General features: G+C 38.8%; 1 protein-coding gene across 4 annotated transcripts in view; it reads right to left on the reverse strand.

The window, feature by feature from the left end:
• scaper (S-phase cyclin A-associated protein in the ER) overlaps positions 1 to 23124 on the reverse strand; it is a 133301-nt gene that overhangs the window by 18483 nt on the left and 91694 nt on the right. For all 4 annotated transcript variants that reach the window (XM_051884816.1, XM_051884814.1, XM_051884817.1 and 1 more), the window contains 4 exons: positions 19505 to 19628; positions 15390 to 15610; positions 11722 to 11877; positions 4299 to 4545 (listed from right to left, as the gene is read on the reverse strand). In XM_051884816.1, coding sequence (XP_051740776.1) covers positions 4299 to 4545; positions 11722 to 11877; positions 15390 to 15610; positions 19505 to 19628 — 748 coding nt within the window. The remainder of the gene's footprint in view (positions 1 to 4298; positions 4546 to 11721; positions 11878 to 15389; positions 15611 to 19504; positions 19629 to 23124) is intronic.

Here is a 23124-nt window from a genome sequence, read left to right on the forward strand (position 1 = left end):
CAAATTACAATAGGTGGCGGTATTTCACCTTAACGCTGCCATCTGATATAAAACAGAAGAAGATTCATATTTATCTTTAAATATTATGGTTTTTTTTTTTTGTTTTTGATTTTTTAATTTCATCCATGTTGATTATGAAAAGTGAACAGCACGAGTAAGATAGGATAGCTACATCATAAGATGCGCAATATATCGGGAGACATGGAGTGGGTCAGACATGATTTTGACCACTTCATTAAGTTTTGTTTTGTAGAAAGCCTTTTGTTAAAGTGATTTTCGTTTTGTAGAAATTGCATCTTAATTTTAATCAATGTTTCATTAACCAATTGCCTGGATTTAAGAAGCAAATATAGTAGACAATATAATGGAGGCGCCGGCGCGATCACTTGCATTGCACGTGAACTGGAGCGCGTCTCATAAATGAACCGAAACTCAGCGTATAGGCTACTTCCCTCACAGACAAGAAATATATCTATAGAAAGCTTGAAATGTCTACTTTTAAACAAAACATTTGAAAAGAAATAGGCTCTCTCCGATTATATAATCAGTATGAAATATACATTTAAAATGCAGATATAGATGTTTTGAACATGAAGAGAATTAACACACCATTTTGACAGTATGGTTTGTCTGTGTTCAATCCATCTTGGTTATTTTCATAAAGATAGTGTATATTTATAATGCTATGCTAATCTACATAGCCTTTATCACTGTATATAAAATACTATAAAATAATATAATTTCTGCCTCTAAATAAAATCACATAGAATGGTCTTTAAAATGTGCATCAGAAAATCTTTTCAGTTCTTCAGGATACATTCAGGCAGTGTTTTTTACTCCAGCTTGAAATCAGATAAACTAAATACTTGGCTTCCTTCATAAAAATTTGCTAAAGACAGAGAATGCAAAAAGTAAAAATTATTGTGCCTTATGTTCATCAGATGTTTGTTTATCAGTATCTGATTACCCTTAAGTGTAGTTGTTGTATGCAATGGTGTGATTCATTGGCTTAAAGGTTTCTATAGATATCATGACATATCGATATCGTGAATTATTCTGGCCACAATAACCGTGGTGTGAAAAATCTGATATATCGTGACAACAACGTCGGACACCATTGACTTTTATTGTATAGAGAAAAACACACTGAGACATTTTCAAAATATCTTCTTTTTTGTTGTGCAGAAGAAAGAAAGTCATACAGGTTTGGAACGAAATGAGGGTGCTCACAACACGCTCTTTTCTCCAAGAGAAGGAGGTGAAACTTTTCTCGTAAAGGTCGAACTGGTTCTGGAATCAGTAGTTCCACCACAAGACCCCCCAATTCCCTCAACTAAAGAGATGCTATCTTCTGGTCTAGAGACAGTATTTATTAAACATGTCAACATGACTGAGCGCCTCAGGGTCAGCACTGAAACTACTGACAGTTTCTGCTGGGTAGGAGAGTGTTATTGAAAGGAGAGTCTAAACAACCACAAACAACAATACCTGAAAATCTCAGCATATGTAATGGGAGTAAGAAGCTGGGTTTGCATCACAACAGACAGTCTGTTTGAATCTGTCTGAGAATCGCTGTTGTTAGGATGTAGAATCAAGAATCATGATTGAAGGATTACTGAAGAATTAGCTACTAATTTTTTTATTAAACCAAATAGATGAGGTACAGAGTTATTAGTCAACTAAAACTATTAAAAACATTTCTGCTAATTGAAATAAAGCTTAAATAAAATACAAATATGAAAAAAAAAAAGAAAGAAAATTATCCCATGATTTACTCACCCTCAAGCCATCCTAGGTGTATATGATTATCTTCTTTCAGACAAACACAATCAGAGTTATATTAAATAATATTCTCACTCTTCCCAGCTTTATAATGTTAGTGAATGGTGCTCCTGATTTTGAAGTCCATAAAAAGTGCATCCATCCATCATAAAAGTGATCCATTCGGCTCCAGGGGGTCAATAAAGGCCTTCTGAAGCAAAGCGATGGGTTTTTGTAAGAAAAATATCCAATTCATAACTTTATAAAACTATAATAACCAGCTTCTGACAAACATCCATATGCAAGTAACAAAGACATAGGATGTAGGAGTATCGTAAGCTTAGATGCATCTCATGGTTCAAACAAACAGGGCTGGGCAACAAACTCAAGCTCCTCTTCTCTTATTTCGAAATCCTCCAACATTTCTCTTTAAAAAAAAGTCTCATTATTAGACTTCTAACTCGTGACGGGTGTTTTGTTTTGCTCTCTCCTCTGAGCTTCCGCGTTCATCATTACGTCATGCTTTTAGTCAGAGGTTACTCTTTCGCCGTAAGTCGATTTGTGTAGGCCGTCTGCCGCAAGCTAGTTATTTTAGTTCATAAAGATTTAAATATGGATATTTTTCTTACAAAAGCCCATCGCTTCGCTTAAGAAGGCTTTTATTAACCCCCTGGAGCCATGTGGATATCTTTTATGATGGATGGATGCACTTTTTTGGTCTTCAAAATCAGGAGTGCCATTCACTACCATTATAAAGCTTGGAAAAGCCAAGACATTTTTAATATAACTCTGATTGTGTTCGTCTGAAAGAAGATAGTCATATACACCTAGGATGTCTTGAGAGTGAGTAAATCATGGGATAATTTTCATTTTTGGGTGAACTATCCCTTTCACCTTTTATTCAGTTTATTGCCAAGACAACCTTCCTAATTTTCATTTAGTTTAAGTTGAAACACTAAAATTAAGTGGAAATGAATAATAACTAAAACTAAATAAAAATAAAACCTAAATAGCAATATAAAAAACCCCCAAACTAATAAATTAAAATAGATCAAATAAATAAAAATTAAATTTAAAAGTAAATTTGAAAATGAACACGAAAAATGTAAAATAAAATATAAAATAAAAGTTAATTCAAATTATATATATAAAAAAACATAATAAAACTAAAATATAAACTAAAAGAACACTAATGAGCTACTGATCAACATTGATTTTTCACCAAAATTAAACATCAAGATTTTAGATTAGATTTTAAAGATTTTTAATACTATTATTGAATATTTTAATAACACTGTTGAAAGGTCATCAATTGATTTAAATCTTAAATTGTGATTATGATTCTTTTGTAGTTAACGCATTCAGTTAATTCTAATCACTGTGTGTAAATATAAGGTTCATTTGTGAGAATGAAAATCCCCACACAGGGACTAATGTGCAGAGACTCAAATTACTGAGTCATTTTAATCATCATTTGATTTTTGTGAAATATTTACTAAAACGAATCCGATTTCTCGGCACTACATATGAATCAATGAACTGTTACTTTATTACTACTTTATTACTACTTTAATTACAAAGAATTTATTATCTTGATTCCCAACTGTTTTGAATAGTTGGCGCGGGAAACAGAAATAGAGTTTCAACAACACACTTAAGTAATTCATAGGGTTCTGACCCTCCTCGTTCACGCCTAGGTGTTTACATGATGATTTAGCCTAGCGATACCGTTCTTGTCTCTTTATCATTCTGGCTGAAGTACGACCGGAGCCTGAGCATGTTATGCCACTCACTGTCCGCATTACTCACCCAGAGCTTTCAACATAGCTGGCCAGGGGTCAGAGGTCAGGTGTGTTTACATCCACTGGGTTAACTTTGTTCTGTGAAGAAACACTGATATCCTACCAGTGGCTCTGAGGGCATTGGACCATTAGCTTTGAGGGTTTTGTCTTTACGGTCCACATTTGCATGCGCAGACGTACCAACGCAACCATTATTAAAGCCCAAGAACTTTTTATTGCTTTACTTTTCAGAACGTCTGTCGGAAGGATGGGGCCACATATCTGCCACTAGCTGAAAGCCAAACCAGTGGTCTGACTGCTGCGTTTAAATCTCTGAAGAAAAAACAAGCTGTGCAGCATTACTTTAAGCAGACAGGGTGGCTTGAACTACGAGCAGGATGGACACCACAAAAAAGATGGTCGCATCCTTCCGCGGAGCTTTGAATCAAAGAGGCAGGATATCATAGATTGTAAACAGGACCAGAGCAATAAGGTTATCCATCACGATAGACATAGCTACCCAGATGGCTGCGGTACTTTTCAGAAGGTAAACATGGTCTTCTGGACTCTATAAAACACTTGAGCCAGATTCTTTTTTCTTAGTGTACTCAGTCGGGCCATAAAAAACCTAGAAATTCGGTGTGCTAACTAATTAAATTAATATTTAACCGAAAATTATCATTGTTACTTTAATTTTTCAACCATATACCATTTGATATATTGATCACATACAAGCGGCACATTGGAAATTAATACCTGGAAGGCTGAGAGGTCCAGAAGGGCGAAGGTGTTGAGGAAGCGCAAACCCTGGAGGGCCACCTGGATGACAGAGGGGCTGTAAGGCCCCTGGGGGCCCGCGGGGCTGGCAGAGAGAGGCTCAGGGGGGGCACTGTGGAGCAGGATGCAGTACAGCATGTGAAGGACGCCCACCAGATCAGTGCTCTGCAGGAGGGCCGTCAAACCGGTGGGGTCCTGACGCTTGTTGTCAAAGATACTCAGTGAACTGACAACGACAATTAAAAGGGAAAGAATTACAATATGGTTACTGTTATGCATTTCCCACTTTTGTGTAAAAAAATGAAATACAAATATAATAATAATAATAATAATAATAATAATAATAATAATAATAATAATAATAATAATAGTGCTGTCAATCGATTAAAAAAAATTAACAAATTAATCGCACATTCTGTCATTAATCGTGATTAATCCCACCTAACATTAAACTTTTTAATATATTTTTATATTGTAATAATTTCACATTTAATCTACGAATTAATGTAGAAACAACATAAAGACAGTATTTTTTAAATATTTGATCTAACAGGCAGGAAATATCCAGAATCAAAGCAGTTATCACAGTCTTCACTGCATAATTTAGATTAAAATATAGATTAATTTTTATTAAAGCTACAAAAGTTATTCAATTAAGAGCAGTGAGTGATTTTCTTTTTCTTTTGATCTTTGATTAACATTAATGGCAGGTTGATTAGGCTGCTGTCACTTTAAGAGCTTCCGCACATGATGCGGATCTGCATCCTATTTTCTCACAACTCTCTGTGCTCATTTAAGACTATTTAACTCATTTAAGACTGTGCTTATGGGGATACTCGACAAAACTGGCATTTTGGCATAATTTTGTGTGTTTTTGTCAGTTCAAGCGCGAAAGAGAACTCAATGCGGCTGGTGTTAGTAGGTAGCACAATTCGACTTGCTACCAACATCATATTCATGTGGTTTGAGGCTTATTTAAAAGGGTTAGTTCACCCAAAAATCTAAATTCTGTTATTTATTACTCATCCTCATGTCATTCCACATCCGTAAGACCTTCTTCAGAACACAAATTAAGATATTTTTGATAAAATTCGATGGCTCAGTGAGGCCTCTGTTGCCAGCAAGATAATTAACACCTTCAGATGCCCATAAAGGTACTAAAAACATATTTAAAACAGTTCATGTGACTACAGTGGTTCAACCTTAATAAAAAAAAAAAAAACTAATTAATGATTTTTCAACAATATCTAGAGATGGCCTATTTCACAACACTGCTCTGAAGCTTTACGAATCTTTTGTTTCGAATCAGTGGTTCGGATCGCGTATCAAACTGCCAAAGTCACGTGAACTATTAAAATTTCGAAACTCTTATGACGTAACGAAGCCTCATTTACTGAAATCAAGTGACTTTGGCGCTCTGAACCACTGATTCGAAACAAAATATTCATAAAGATTCGTAAATCTTGGAAGCAGTGTTTTGAAATCGGCCATCACTAGATATTGTTGAAAAGTCTTTTTTTTTTTTTTTTGCGCACAAAGTATTCTCGTCACTTTATAATATTAAGGTTGAACCACTGTAGTCACATGAACTGTTTTAAATATGTTTTTAGTAGCTTTCTGGGCATCTGAAAGTGTTAATTATCTTGCCGGCAATAGAGGCCTCACTGAGCCATCGGATTATCAAAATATCTCATCAAAAATATCCTAATTTGTGTTCTGAAGATGAATGAAGGTCTTATGGGTGTGAAACAACATGAGGGTGAGTAATAAATGACAATTTTCATTTTTGGGTGAACTAACCCTTTAACGTCCTTACCTACCCCTACCCTAAACCTTCCTTTAAAACAATAAAAATATAGTGTTGGTAGCACAATCTAATCGGTAGCATTATTCGCCAGAACACCAGCGCGCTGTCTGAAGCAGCTTTCTGTGCGCATGAGTCGTGTGTGTCTGTCACACTGACAGCAGATTCACAGACAGCGCTCCAGTACTGCACTAAGTTCTCTTATGTGTCTTGTTGCGCTTGAATGGCTTAAAAGCATTTGCATGAATAAGAGCATGATCATATAATGTAACGCTAGCTAAAGGATGAAGGAAAAAAACAGACGTTGCGTTAACTGCGTTAAATATTTTTAATGCTTAAATTAAACGCATGCGTTAACGCGTTAATTTTGACAGCACTAAAATATAAAATCTATCTAATCTACCAATTTTATCATGCTGCCAAACATTTTTTCATAATAATATTAACCATATTAATAATAATAACAATAATAATAATCAACACAACAACAACAACAACAACGTAATTTTTTGGCAACAATAAAAAAAAAAAAATGTCTGCATACTCTTCACAGCATACATACTGCATACTTATTTATATATATATATATATATATATATATAAAAAAAAAAGAGTAGGCAGTATGCCAATCTGAACATAACCTAAATGAAGAGACACATGAAGACACAGATAGCAACATACATTCAAAAAATTGTGTAGAAATGTGCTCTTACTCAAAATATAAACAAACAAGATCAATCACATATGATGTGGGACAAAAGACCACTTTGTTCAACAGGTAATACCGTTAACCAGTGACTGACACTCCAGGAATGAAAAACAAATCAGGGTCAGAAATACTGTTCTGTACTAATTCTATTAGCAAGGCCAAAAGGTGTTCCTCATTGTATCCAATGTATCAGGCCAGTGAAATAAGGCTCCTCATGTTTATGCACCTTTCAATCTGAATCACTGGCCTTTCAAACAAAGTCAGCAGTGCACAGGGCTGTTCTATAGTGCACAGGGGAAGTGTGGCAAAAGGTGGTCAAAGGTGTGGTCTGAATGTAACAGAACCTGATGTGGTGCTGGTTACTTGCTTAAGCCGCAAAAACCGAAGACCCAGGATGTAGGAAGTGCAAGATGTCTGTTCCCTGCGGATTCTAGATTTACTCGCCAAACCAGAGACTCTCCATTCTGATATAAATAACGAAGGCAAGCCCATCTGTGAAGCATGCTTATGGGCAAATAGGCTTAACTGGTAACATTTGGCCCTGCCTGAGTCAGGAATGAACACTAAAACACAGTGAGGGTGGCTGCGGCCAAATATATGAGGAGAGATAGGAACGACTTTACACTTCTGAGCTTGGGATCAGGGACTGGAGATCAGAGAGAAAGAAACAAAGTGTGAGGTGAAGTAAAATAGAGATACAAGAGAAGGAAAAAGGGTCAAAAAAGATGAAGAGAAATTTCTATAATGTGTAGAGTGGTGGATAGAATGGGATGGACAGAATATATGTATAGAATGTGAAGCGAGATAGACTGTGATAAACAGGTACTTTAAATGCATGAACAATGTATGGGGATCTTAAAGATGTATAAAATGAATGTACAGAATGTATGGAGAGAGGTATAATGTGTTGGACAGATGAAGAAAAATAGGTAGAATGTGATGGACAATGTGAGCTACAGTATATAATGGATAGAGAGTGATGGATAAATGTAAAGAATGAATGCTTTGAATGTACTGAGAGATAGATGATTAAAACAAATGTATACAATGTACAGAGAGACTGCTATAATGTGGTCGACAGATTCATAAAATGAATATAGAATGTATAGTGAGGACAGAATGTGATGACCATTGTATAACATGAATGAATAGAATGTATTAGAGAGATGAACAGATGTATAGAATGAATATATAGAATGTCCAGAGAGACTGATATAATTTTATGGACAGATTCATAGAATGAATGTGAAGAACATTGAAGAAAAGATGAATCCATGAATACATAGAATGTAGTGGACAGATATAGAATAAATATGTAGAATACATTGAAAGATGGAGAGAATGTATAAGACAAATGTATAGAATGAATGTGCAGAATGTACAGAGAAAGAGAAAATATGGTAGGGGAAGATGTTTAGAATTAAGAATGTACAGACAATAATAGAATGTGGTGGACAGATGTAAAAAATGAACACGGAATGTATGGAGATAGAATGTGTTAGAAAATATGAATATATAGAATGTATGGAGATGGATAGAATGTGGTGGACAGATGTATAGAATGCATATAGAATGTGAGATGGACAGGAAGTGGAATGCACAGAAATGAAAAGAATGTGACAAACATATAGATAGAATGAATGCAAAGAATGAAGAGGTGGATAGAATGTAATTGACAGATAAACAGAATGAATGTCTAGAATATAGGGAAAGATAGATATAGAGGCAAGGTACGAACGGGATCTATTAATGTGACAAACCACAGACTGATCAAGTGTGTCTTGGGAAAGTTTAGCCTCTAAGCAATGAAACTGACTGTCCAAACTTCTCATACACCAATGACCATACTGGAGCGCTCCACACAGCAACAGTAGAGCCAAAGTAGAGGAAGTCTTGGAACTTGGACAACCATCTGTCAGCCAATAGCTCTGGCTCCACAACTATGCAAACTCACCTTACTCTCTGGCCATCTTGTGTTGCAGCACATTTAATTAAGGCCCATCTTACCAGATTTACAGCAGCATGTTTGTGTGTCTTAGTCAGGACAACACCCTGCAGGATTAGCAGGATTGGTAACTTCATACCCCTGAGGGTATGAGCAGAAGCAGTCCTTTAGCTGATCTGAGACAGGAACTTCTGTTACCGTCGCAACGGCAAGAGTCTGGCTATTGGTATCAAGGGCTGATCCCTAAACAGCACAAAAGGGGAAGGTTCTACAAGGTGTCACATTGCAGTTGAGGATACATCTGTGAACACTACACTAAGAGCACTGGAGGGGAAATAGACCTTTCGGTAAGTCAAGGGGGGAAAGGAGTGTCAAGCTTGGTGAGGGGGAAACTTCACTCCGACCTCACTCCGACAAGGAGATCACAGCAAGTGCAAGAGATCAGCTACTCGGAATAAGCTTCCGGGTGTAAGCCACCTTGTTCGACTGATCTCAGCTCTGCGCTCCTCACCCACGTTTAACCTTAACCGGCGTAAGAAAATCCCCAGAGCTGGTCTCAGGTCAGAGGAGAAGGGCAGCATCCACGACAGTCATGATGAGTGTCTACATGAGGGAACAAAGACTTGGTTCTCACAGAGTGACTGTGCATGACGTACTTCACATCTCCTGACCCTGAAACAGGAGACAGCAGAGTGGGATGAAAGTGAAAGGCCTGACAGAGGCAATTTGAGTCTACCTACTGACCCCAAATCAGCATCGTCTGATTAATCCATGCTTACAGCTAAACCTGTGGTAATGCTGTTAGCGTCTACTTGATTTAGAAAGGACGAGATGAAATATATCTGGAACTTTGATTTAACATGAAACAATTTCCTTGAGGGAAAAGGGCAATTTAACGACTCAAGTAAAAATAGGTTTCTAAATTAGTCAAGGTTCCTAAAACTCTGCTGGAGCCATGATACCTTGTGGTTAGCGCATAGAGTCAGGGTGCTCAGAGGGAATGGGGTCAGCATCCGAAAATGTCCTGTGCCATTTCCCGATCCTTTTCATGGTCTCTCTCCATAATATACCTTCCTGTCACGCTACACCAAGAGTGCCAAGTCTCGCTTCTGCTGATCAACGTCCTACAGAATTCGGATCCAACCCCCAACCCTGGGATTCTTTAAAAGACTGCAGACAGGTGTATTAGAGCAGTATTGGAAGAAACTTTGCAGGAAGGCAGATCTCCAGATGCAGGATTGAGCACCCCTGCTATATAACAAAGTAGTACATTCAGATACACCACCATTTTAATCAATTTGATTGCAACACAGGCTACAATTCATGTTAACACGTCATCATTACCTCAGCACAAGCGCTCCTTGACTTTTATTAGACGTTGATGACTATCAAAATTTAATCCCAACAAATACACTGGTAGCCGGTGACAGAAATACAAAGCACTCGCTGTAAGAACAAATCCCAGGGTCTGGCAACTGCAAGAGAGTAGAGCAACTCGGAAATGTCTAACACGACCCACAAAGGGACAACTTCCTGGCCTTCAGCATAGTGAAGAATGACGGAATGGAACGTTGACTCGATTATGAAAGATGTTGATTTCGCCGCTGAGCAGGACTATTAAAGAGAAGAAATGGCACTGGAGTTTCTCACAGATATTCAGTGTCAGAAGCCAAAGGATGTTGGGAGAGACACTGGAGTTGTCACAACCAGCTGGATGGCGTCATAGCATGCAACAGCTGGAATAGAACATAGCTGGCCAATTGAGGTGGAACTATGACCTTTGAAGAAACTCTAAAATCCAAGTGTAATGGACTTGCATGAATCTTTGCATTTGCACAAATTCAAATTTTACATTTAGACTATAGCCTGGGACATAAAAGATTATTTAATTCAAATTTCCTTGAAACACATCAGTAGCACTTTCTTTTCTATCAGGCCCAGACAGAATCTGCAAACTTCTAAAATGTTTACAGTGCAATGTAAAGTATGTAGAAGGCAACAGTGCAGCATCACAGTGATCTGTCTTTTCTGCAAGTCAGGGTCAGGGGTCAAAGGCGGGATATCACAAGCTGTGACTGTGTGGTTAGCCTCTGTCAGCAGTTGTGCATGCACAAAATGCACTCCGACACACACGTGGGTGGGCTGCAGGCAGGAGTTTACAGTGTGGGGAGACAGAGCTACGGGGCCGCTAGATGACTATCAGCACAGGCTCTGCAGGACTAACGTCAGACACTGGGAAATGAGCTGCTGATTGATGGGGCTGCTGTCTCTGGTCTGCACCTCCTCAGACACCAGAACAACAAAACTACAGTGGACTTCACCTATTCATTTAGATAGGAATGAGGTTATCTGCTTGTCTGGGGATGTTTGGGAAGGGTGCAACCACTATAAATAGATACTGTGGAAGTATCATGGTATGTGTACCATTGTACCATTAGTCGTGGCCTAATGGTTAGAGAGTCAGACTGGTAGCCCGAAGGTTGCAGGTTCGAGTCTCAATACCAGCAGGAAATGACTGAGGTGCCCTTGAGCAAGGCACCTAACCCCCAATCACTCCCCAGGCGCGACAGCAAAAATGGATGCCCACTACTTCGGGCGTGTGTCCACAGTTTGCAGTATGTTCACTACTCACTACTACTAATGTGTGTGTACTATCTGGATGGGTTAAATGCAGAGGACAAATTCCGAGTATGGGTTACCATACTTGGCCTTCACATGTCAAAAAAAAGTATAGTGGTATGATTGAACTTTCCCAATGCTACCAAATAATTACCAAATAACATAACTATATATGGTACTTCAAGGTTATTCAAAGAATACCACTATAATGATACAAGTCCCAGTGTATACCATGGTTTTTTGTACGTGGACTGGAGGGTCATGTCAAATAAAGGAAGACGACATTGGAGACAAATGGAGTAAAGTAACATTAGAAACCACTCACCGTCCAGTCACGGCAAAACACAACTTGCACATCCCATGGAGGAAAGCAGTGGCTTGCTCCAGAAAAGCAGACATTTTGGGACTCTCGTCGATCGGCCCTTGTATGGACAGGAAACAGCCGTACAGCTTGTCAATCAAGCCCATGTTCACCACATAGCTGAGGGAAACAAGCCAAAACGCGTCAGAGTTAAAAACACACATGAAAACCTTTGGATGACAATCACATTAATGATGCTCATTTTCTTGAGTGGAACATCAATTTGACTTAGGCTAAATTTATAGTCAACATTTCTTTTCCCATATCTGCCATTTTTGATTAATTTTCCAATAAGTTTGCTGCAATACATGGGATTGCCTTCTCTGGGATATATGCAAAGGTGGCTAAAAATTGGGCCTAAATTAGGTAGCAGCATATAGTTTCGGACTTTCTGTAACAGGCTTCACACTGGGAGCACAACGATGATGCCTTAAAATGCTGCCTAGGTAGACAGCTTGTGGTCATGAAGGCCACTGCAATCTAGAACGCTCTTGGCCTGAAATCTGAGCTCTCATCTGAGCCCACAGCTCCTGCCTATTATGTCTATATCTCTAATTTGTCTGGTCAAATGAAAGGTCTCATGACCGTGTTGGTCCGCACCCTCCTGGCTACAAATCAGGCCTAATTACAGTATTAGCGGATGGCTGTGTCTCCGTGTGCCAGCTCAGATCTAGAAAAGGAGAAAAGCCCCCCTCTTTCCTCATGGCTCAGGTATTCCGTCCCTCCACCCTCTCCCGCCTCTAGCACTGCCTAAAGTCTCCTGGCAGTCAATCACTGGACCTCCCAGTGAAGTCTGGGCCAGCTTTTTGTGGCTCCAGTGCAGCAAAGAGCTGACTCAGTTGCAGATCCGCATCAGTTTAGCCTATGTTTCCCAGTCCCCACAAATCTGTATCTTTTTACCCTTACTCTCTCCTTTTCTACTTCCCTCATACCTCCTTTTGTTACGGCTGTCAGTCAAATGTGTGTACACTCAATAAAGGTAATTACAATTCTTCCCTCCCCCTTCTTCTCAATAGGTCGGCCATCACCTGAACTAAAGCCCCTTGTTATGGCTTTATCCTCCTCTTGGGTTTGGCTCAAGCAGAAAGCGGCTTTCCACACACCATTGTGCAGCCTCTCAGATGCTTCATCCGGGCAACAAGAGCCAAAGTGATCAGTCATGATCAGATAGCCCAGCCAAAGGTCTAGCGGATCTGTATGCGACTCATTCAGAGAGTTTATCCTCTTACGTCATATGAAACTCTGACCATTATAATTTGGTTTCCGTTTTTAAAATTTACATCTGACAGATACTGAGAGAAATGTGACAACTTTGTTGGATCCGAGGCCAGTTGTTAAAGCCTACATTGAGTCTTGCTGCTCATGTGGGAAATGCTGGTTTGAATCTGGCCTTTGTCAAGTGCCACATCTATTTCCTCCAAAACTGTGTTTCTTCTTTACTTTTGCAGTCAATAAAAGTAGCAATATTCACCAAACTGAAACAGGACTGTTTTTAAACAATCTTTAAACATTATTTTTTTTTTATTGTCCTCTTTTTGGTTTAAAATTCAAATTTGCTAAATTAAAAAAGTCTCTACTTTATTTCTTCCCTGCAGGTTTATTTTTGGTGATTCAGCCACAACTTGGCCTGTTCTGGCCATGTCTGTAAGGTCACTCTACGGTCACTGCACTGGGCTTGAGACTGCTCGTGTCAAACAAATCATGGGAGGGAACACTGAGGGATTGTGGGAAGCTTGGGATTCTTAGCAGGCCGGGCTGTCTGCCTTTCCTCAGAGAGCAAGAGAAAGCCCAGCACTAGCGCTCTCCTCCGCACTGCCCTACTCTCATGCCGAGTTCAACTTCAAGTCGTGCACTTCCAGAGGGGAATTTTGGCCGATGTGGAGACTTAAAACTTTGGTTTAGAGCACAGATTTGTGAAGGAGTTACTGGCTAAGTTAGGAAAGGGATGGTGCATCCAAGAGCATACTGTACCCAACTGAAGTGCAGAAAGCCAGGTCTGATGTGTACAAGACTATGATGTCATTAAAATGGAGTAGTCTTTTAAACAAATTTCCCAAATTGTCTGACTGGGATAACCTCTGGATCCTTTCCAAGAGGTCATTCCCTGCTCAAGGGATATCATTCCTTCTATCAAGACTTGAGAAACTTGTGTGTATTTCACATTGCAAAAAATATTGTTGCTAACAAAAGCCATGTCACTCCATACAGTTGTATGGTATATGTGGTTAGTGTGAACCCAACAGAAGCGTCAGAGTATTTGTTTTCACCACAGCTGGGAAAATGCTTAGCTTTCTAATATTAGAGAAAATGTTTCCCTGCCTCCATTTGCCTGATGAGCTGGACGGGAGGTGTGGAAAAGGTAAAGAAAAAGGAAGTTTTAAGAATGCAATGAATAGAGAACATCACAAATAAAAAGCAGAGAGAGGACATTTAGATTACTCTGTGTGCACTTTGCACTGGCGTGGCTGATTTGAAAAACACGGACTGCAAATACATTGAGAATAGCATGGAATTTTCTCACTCAAACCACTGGGAAAAGCTGCCCATAACTGCTGATCTAGGATCAGTTTTCTTCTCCGTAATAATAGCACATTGGTTTGACAAACGATACAGTGCGTAAGGTTTCTATTTACAACGCGTTTTGCAGTGTTGAGCAATGTAGCTAGATATCTGTTGATTTCTTGAACTCAATGGCCAATCAGAGGTGTTTAAGTTAGCACTGAATAAAAACTCAGGTGTTTTGAGTGGTGAGTGGATTTGGAGTTCTCCACGCTTGCAAAATCCTCTCCTTATAACAAAATAAGTACAGTGTAGATGTAAATAAGAAATTCATTGTGCAGTCAGCAACGTTTATTATAACAGAACTTTGTGAGATCGCAATGAACTAAGATGCTTGCTTTTCTGTTTTTTTTTTGTTTATTTTGATAAAATGAATGGAGAATGTCTTGTGTTTTTCCGTGGGTTAATGGCCACTTACATGGGTACTCTGCGGCGCCTATGACCAATACCACTGTCATCCGCTCGAACAACTTGATGGAAACGCACCTAATTCGCATTCGTTTTTTTTTTTTTTTTTACTTTTTTTATACACTTTGAAAAGATTTGCTTCACGTTTGGATGGAAACCCAGCTAGCGTAAATAATGGGAGATGGAAACGCATTTGGCGAATAAATTCTGATGTAGCGAACGTTAAACCATGTGACTAATTGGCTGTTTTCGCTGATGGTGTTTTATTTATTGTTGGTTACTAGGTTACCAATACCACCGTCATACACTCAAACAACCTGATGGAAATGCACCTAAATCACTTTTTTTTTTTTTTTTTTTGCTTTGAAAATATTCGCTTCATGTTTGGATGGAAACCCAGCTATTATAAATTTTACAATTTAAATTTACGTTACACTGTTACTGTAAAGTAATGTGTTACTATTGTGTTACTATTAACCCAGGACCCTTCTCTTTGAGAATGGTAGGGGTGAATAAATAGCAAAACATAAATAGTTAATTCTGTTACGTCCAAAAATGAACATGATAATGTTAATTGTTGTGTTGTTCCAACAAAGGACATAAGATTAGTATTCAAGATGCTGGATCAGGAAGAGTCATGGAAAAAAAATGTATAAAGGAATAACCTGATAAGGTCTTGAGTACGTGTGTTGAAGTTCTCACTGGCGGCAGGTCTGCTCTTGGCATCCGGACTGCATATACGTGGAGCATCTCCATTCAAATTAGGTGGGTGCAACTGTCCCAGCACTGTGGCGACTGTCTGCAGAAGTCCTGTAGTCAAACCCTCAAAGATTTGCTTATTGACACTGCGCCCAAAGATGGACTTGTCCTCATCAGGCACGAAGAGCTACAGAAACAGGTATAGATGTGTTAGTCATCATTGGTGGAAAGAGATGAAACAAAGTCATTGTCAGTTGAACTGTAGTCACTACCTTGAGACTACCAAGAAGCAAGACAATGGTGTCTAGACATGTTGGAGCTTTCAGGTTTCATCTAGAGCTACAGATGAAACATCTTCGTCAACGACTCTCAACATGTCTACAAGCGTGTCAAAGATGGGAAGGTCTAAAACTACAGTCATGTTCAAACAACTGTAGGCATTTTCTTTAAACTCTGTTTGGAGCTTTGATACAGTGTTGTTACCATTATCTTTGTTTGTACTGCTGCAAATCCTTCTTTTGATGCAGTTTAGGAAAAACACAATCCTATTAATTGCATCTCTACAGGATGTACAGTACTCTATGCAAACTCTGGTTGAAACTGATTTGAAAAGGTCCTTTTTAAATTTGCAAACACTTGCTCAATTGACTGATGATTGTCTCTTACACCAATCTTGGCACTGACGGACATTTGAGATCACTCAACAATGGACCGTGCTGGTCTCAATATCCGCCCAGCACTGTTGCACAATAGACAGGGTCATTTAAACCTCAGCTTGCATTTTAAAACATGTCCAATTAAAGCAGAGGGTGCAAATAAAAAGGATCCTGTCCTCTTTTGTTTCCACGCGTAAGCCATTAATCTTTGGTTGGAATCCTGATCCTCTAGTGCATAAATAACTACAAGGGCGCTGCTCTATTATTCATCAGCCCTGGGTTATAAATTGGTGGTTACAACTTGAAGCGACATTGTCCCTGGTGGTGTGCCAATGGCGGGCATACGAGAACTCTGCAAGGCATTCCCGTTGGCAGGATCCACTGCCAGTGTTGGGAATGACTGGTCATGTAACGAGAATGCTCCTTGGGGGCAAGGATAGGGACATAACTGTATTTTTTTTTTCAGTTAAAGTTTGTATAAGAGTGAGGTTTGGAAGGGCATTAACGTAAACCATCTTTTTTATGATCATGTTTTTCACGTCAACTATTGTCACAAAAGAGCGATAGTTTAAATGTGTTCGAGTTCTTGCCTAAGAATATGTTTCTAGCCAAAAAATGTATTTATAGTCTGCATATACTCTGTTCATTCAAATACATATAAATAAATAAATTTCCCAAAACATGACCATTTTGGCTTTTGCTATAGAGAACACTTTAATGTGTCATATACTGTATAGGTTAAATACATTAAGGTGGTATTAGACTAGTCAGATGTCATTGGTTAAAGACAAGAAATATATACAGATTTTAGCACAGGTATACAGCCCATGTTAAAATGACAGTTTTTACAGAGGAGATGGTTAGTATGCTGAGAGAGCAGGCAAAACCAGCTACATTCTCCACAAATCTAATTACAGGGAAGGGAAGGGTGGACGCCAATACTGGCCACACTGACACACACACACACACACACACACAAACATAACTTTATAATATTGCTCTTTACTGACTTTTTCACTTCACTTGGGTGACTATTCTGTCAGTTTACATCAATCACATGTCAAATAATCAGTAGGCTGACTTACTGTTGTGTTGAGTTTTGAAATAAACCTCTGTGCCCCTAGGAAATATTACGTCTCTAGACTGGGAGGCACACTGGACTGGGGCTTAATGATTTGCCAACCCTATGTTTCTTGCGCAAACACACATCCACGAGCCCTATATGAGTCTCATTTACTAATGGTACACACATATTTATGTGTAAAACCTGCATGCACAGACATCATGATTCACAAATAAATTTGCTTATAAATTTAATGCTATTTATGGAGTGTGTTAAACTGAAAAATTAAATAAAAAATGTAATAAAAAAAAAAAGTCTACATTAAGTACAGGGTTAGTTCACCCAAAAATGAAAATTCTGTCATTAAGTACTTAGCCTCATGCCGTTCCACACCTGTCAGACCTTCGTTCATCTTCGGAAAACAAATTAAGATATTTTTGATAAAATCCGATGGCTCAATAGACCTCTGTTGACAGCAAGATAATTAACACTTTCAATGCCCAGAAAGGTACTAAAGACGTATTTAAAACAGTTCATATGACTACAGTGGTTCAACCTTAATGTTGTGAAGCAACAAGAATACTTTTTGTGTGCCATATCAACTTTATTCAACAATATCTAGTGATGGTGATTTCAAAACATTGCTTCATGAAGCTTCAAAGCTTTACGAATCTTTTGTTTCGAATCAGTGGATCGGAGCGTGCATCAAACAGGTATCAAAGTCACGTGATTTCAGTAAACGAGGCTTCATTACGTCATAACTGTTTCGAAATTTCAATGGTTCACCACTGGGGGGGGCGTGACTTTGGCAGTTTGATTCAAGCTCCGAACCACTGATTCGAAACAAAAGATTCGTTAAGCTTTGAAGCTTCATGAAGCAGTGTTTTGAACTGTCCCATGAACTGTTTTAAATACGTCTTTAGTAGCTTTCTGGACATTGAAAGTGTTAATTGTCTTGCTGGCAATGCAGGCCTCACTGAGCCATCGAATTTCATGAAAAATATCTTAATTTGTGTTCCGAAGGTGAACGAAGATCTTACGGGTGTGGAACAACATGAGGGTGAGTAATTAATGACAGAAATTTCATTTTTGGGTGAACTAACCCTTTAAGTCTTATGTCAGCGTGACAAATATGATATGGGATATGTTCTGCATGAAAATATTATATATATATATATATATATATATATATATATATATATATATATATATATATATATAAATAAATATAAATTGTCTTAGCACCTGTTGTGAATTCGGTGGAAAACCTTTGTTACTGTGTTTATTATGTTTTTTTTTTTTCCAACACAGAGGAGCTTATGTAAACACAACCCTACTGACATTTGTGTGTCTTTCCATACTTTGTCTCAATGACATCTTAAAAAGTTTGAAGCATAGCGTGAGCTTGGTTCTAAAACCCCCTTGCCAAAAAATAAAGGGCGGGAGAGAAGGATGGGGGGGGGGGGGGGATGCTGAAATACAGACAAAAAAAAAAGGGACAGAAGCAATGCGAAATGTGATTCAGCAGTGGAGCTTTCCCAGAACTTAAGATGATTCAGTGAGTCATATAAACAAGAGCAATGTTGTATGTATTAAAATCCATTTTGGCGCTTGCTTTAAACTGGTAGATGAGCTACATATGCTCTGGCAAGATGAACAAGACAGAAATGACCCTTTAAACATGACAAAACAGCACTTCAGGCCTTTAAAAGCTGAAGTGGAAGTCGCATCCTAAAAGTATTAGTTCACCAAAAAAATGAAAATTCTGTCATTTTTCCCCTCATATTCATGTAGCTCCAAACCCGTATGACTTACTTTCTCCTGTGGAATACAAAAGGAGACATTTTAAACAATGTATTGGTTGCTTCTTTCCATGCAGTTATAATGAATGGGGACTGAAGCTGTCAAGCCTCAAAAAGTTCCATAAAATAAATAATGAAAGTAGTCCATGCGACTAATGTGCTATATTCTTTTATAAGTCTTCTGAAGTCATTCGATACCTTTGTGAGATTTTAGTTGTCATTCACTAATAAGTGAGTGAGTTGAACTTGAGAACCAGATCAGTCAGATTGGTGACCAAATCATTCAGATGGGTGTTGCAAACTGGATCAACTTATGATCCAGGCAAGAGCTTGGGTGAATTTTCAGTTAATAAGCCTTAATTTTGGCCAAAGAAGAAACTAAGTTATATATGTTTGGAACAATATGAGGGTGAGAAAATAATGACTGAATTTTATTTTGGGGTGAACTATCCCTTTAAATGACAATAATGTAGTGACAAAAACTTGGATTTATGGCACATAAAGACCCCAAAACAGCAGGATTAGGCAAACTCACGAAAGCTTGAGCTCATAATACTCACTGTTAACTGATGGAGGAGTAGGTCCATGAGAAAAGTAATTTTGTTGCTGTAGAGAACATAGGAACAGTTGTTGTGGCAGTGCGCACAGGACAGGTAATACGTGTTCACGGCAGCACAGAGGGACCTAAAAGAGAAAGAGAGGGGGGATTAGTTTTCAAAAGCCGACGGCTTCTCCTGTTTTGAGTTTTCCATCTAAATGATCAGGATACAATGCAGGCCCCATATAAACATTTCAGGGCCACTCCGACTTGCAGTGTAAAAGATTGCCAATCAGATGAGTTGGGTTCTTTGCCGTAATACAGTAAGGTTATCTGAGGAAACTGACACTTAAAGCTCAGAGTGTGAACATCACACGCAATCCAAGAAGCATGACAACACTTGGAATATTACGCTCAAGGGATTTTCTCTCAGGAACAGCTCCTTACGTAATGTTGAAGAGAAAACATGAGATGTGCACAGATGAGAGCTTAATCACTTACAAAAAAAGAAGTATCGGAAGTACTGTGGTATTTTGGGACAAGGTACCATGGTAATACCACATTTTCTGACACAACCATGATGGTAATCATAGTACCACCACAGTAAAGATGTCTAAAGTACTAGTACTTTGATGCAAACCAAAAACAAAACAATACAACACAACACTAGAGTAATGGTTGCTGAAAATTCAGCAAATTATTGTAAAATAATACATACATACAATACATAAAATACCAACATGCATATACACTAGCGGTGTAACGGTACATGTATTCGTCCCGAACCGTCACAGTACAGGCGTCACAGTTTGGTGCATACAGTCAGACGACGAATACAGTCGGTCACAGGCAATCCACACTCCAATCCAGAAGGGGGCGTATGCGGTAATGCAACACTGTTTGCTAACAGCCAAAACAGGGAAAAACGCAGAAGAACAGACGTTCTATGCATAGATATGTTTACATGTAATCCCTCAACCAGTGTTTCAACTGCGGAAACACGTCAATAAAACAGCTTGAGAAAAATATCTCACGTAGCATTACATTTACCTCAGGCAAGTCATTCAGTGTCCACAGCATGTTAGTTCACAAGAGAAATGAACTCTAGAGGGAAGCATTTCACTAAATATATGCACTATATTAGCTTATATACTCATTATATAAACTTTAACTGTTAGTAATGTCTTAATTATTTAATATGTTTAAATAAATTTGTCATGAAAACAAGTTATGACAGTAATTATGTTTGTGTACTGTTACACTCCTAATATACACATACACACTAAGGTATTCTCTCACTTTACCAAGGTACTGCCAGAGTTCTTTATTTTTAAGGGATCTTACAACCGGCTAAATTAAATGAAATGGAGAAGAACTGGATACCGAACATCTGCCTGGCCCCTTCTTTGCTTTCTCGTTTCCACCATCTCTATCCCCAACTCGTTTTCTCTTGGCTCAGATAAGAGTCTAGCCGTCAGCGCCTTCGGGCCAGCAAGCCACTGTCAGTCAGTCAGGCCTCTGTATTTTGTCTGTTCCACACCAGCCCGAGAGGAGATTAATGTAGCTGATAACTGACCAGTCACTCCGCTCCCACTCCAGACCCCCCATCCATCCCTCTTCCCAACCACCCCTTCATTAGTTAATATTTTCTGACAACTGTATATTTTATCCCAAAGCAGAGTGGCGGGGCCCTATCTGCCGTACGGACAAATGGAATCTGACTTTTCTTTTTTAAACCAGGCCATGTTTATTTCCAGCCGTAAACATTTTGATATCCACCGCAACCTTCACCATCTGTTCAGCATTTTCAGCCAAACCATATTGGCACTCGTTATAAAAATAGCGCGAGCCTCGAAGGCCTAGGCCTGTCAATAACTTCCACCCGACTGACAAAAACACCAGTGTATATTTTACCCACTGGCGGGCTGATCAGGGAGATAGCGGTGCGAATATTGACATAGCGGTGTAAAAGCGTCAGACATGCAGTATGAGACCGCAGGGAAAACATTGTGCCTGGTCTGCTGGGAAAGGATCCAAGTATTCCCCGCACGCCTTGAAGCTTTGCACTTTCAAAGCAGCTCGATCACGACCCATTATAAAAATCGGGTGTAGCCGTTTTTATGTACGCCGTTATTAATCGACAAGTTTTCACCTCGTCCAAGCGGACGATAAACGCAGTTGACAAGGGTGTCGAAAGAGGTCTTGTTCGATTAATACGCAACAGCCAACGGAACATTGATTCACCAAAGCGTAAATGGTGAAGTCTTTCTTTTGTATTGATAGAAGGATACCGGAGCTTGGGGGCGAAAGGAGGAGGAAAGGAAGGATGGATGGTCATGGGTGAGTGGAGTGATACACCAGGCTCTGTTCAGTCAAGGAAGGGAAACGTGAGATCCCCTCCAACCTGTGCACTCTGGGCAGCGGACCAGCACTGCCTCAGCCACACTGATTTTCCACCAGAGCTTCAATTGTGTAACTTCGAACAGCATTTTTTACATCAAATGTTTAAATATTCTCAAAGTGAATTGTTGGGGTGAGCAGTTTTTGGCTAAATGAAAAAAATATTGCCCATGAAGGTCTATACCATCCGTTCTTCGCAGTTTTAGATAGGGCTGCGTTAGGAAATTATGTCTCATCTGTGTTTGTCATGGAATTTGAGGTATCCATATTGTTTCTAGGCAAGTTTTTAAAGGATAAGTGTCAAATGTCCAGGCGAGGATTGAATGACAGGCCTCAGTGTCAAGGTTCACTTTGGCTTCTCAAATATAAACAGTGGATTGAGGGCTTAAGCACAAGATTATCACATTATTGCAGTACTATACATTAACTGGCAACTGAAATTGTGCTAGCAAGTGTGAAAAACAATTGCACAGATTGTTAATTAGCTTATCTATATATAGTTTTATTAAAGTGTATACAAATTCTCCAAATCACAAAATGTAAATAAAGTGGGAGTATAAATCAAATTTATTATTAGAAAATGTATATTTTTATAATATTTAAATTAAACCAACTAAGCTACATAGTACTTACATAAAACTATTCTTAAAAAATGTACCCAAATTTAGACTACTTTTGCGTTAATGAGCTACAAACTCACATGAGCTCATGAAAGATTCACGGTTAACCTGATCTTAGGTGCACGTTCACGGGGTTTTGAAGGTACGAACGAGGCTATATGATGCCTGTCCAATAACGCATGGGGAGGAATGTGAGCAGTGGGGGTGGGGCAGCCCCAGGTGGCTCGCATGGTTAAACGGCAGATTATAGAGCACACAACTAATTTCTTTGCACTAATCTTATTAAAGTGTAAAACAGCTGTCGACTAGCCAAATCTCAACACCAACCCCCAGTGCTTGCACCGAAGCTCAAGTATGAAACAAATAAGAGCATCTGGGGTTAAAAATAAAGGGATGCTATACAGGTTTAGACGTTACTAAGGTATCAGGGAAGATATCAAACAAGTTGCTGTAGCTAGTTTTAGTTCATTGCAAAACGCACCTACATATGTAGTTCCAGAATACGAGTTTGTCACGAAGAATGAACACTAACAACAGATAATGCTGAATATCTCACTTGGATAATCATCAGTATTAATAATGGGAGAAAAAAAAAAAAAAAAAAAAAAAAAAAAAAATCACA

This window comes from Ctenopharyngodon idella, chromosome 24, assembly GCF_019924925.1.
Source record: "Ctenopharyngodon idella isolate HZGC_01 chromosome 24, HZGC01, whole genome shotgun sequence".
Taxonomy (NCBI): domain Eukaryota; kingdom Metazoa; phylum Chordata; class Actinopteri; order Cypriniformes; family Xenocyprididae; genus Ctenopharyngodon; species Ctenopharyngodon idella.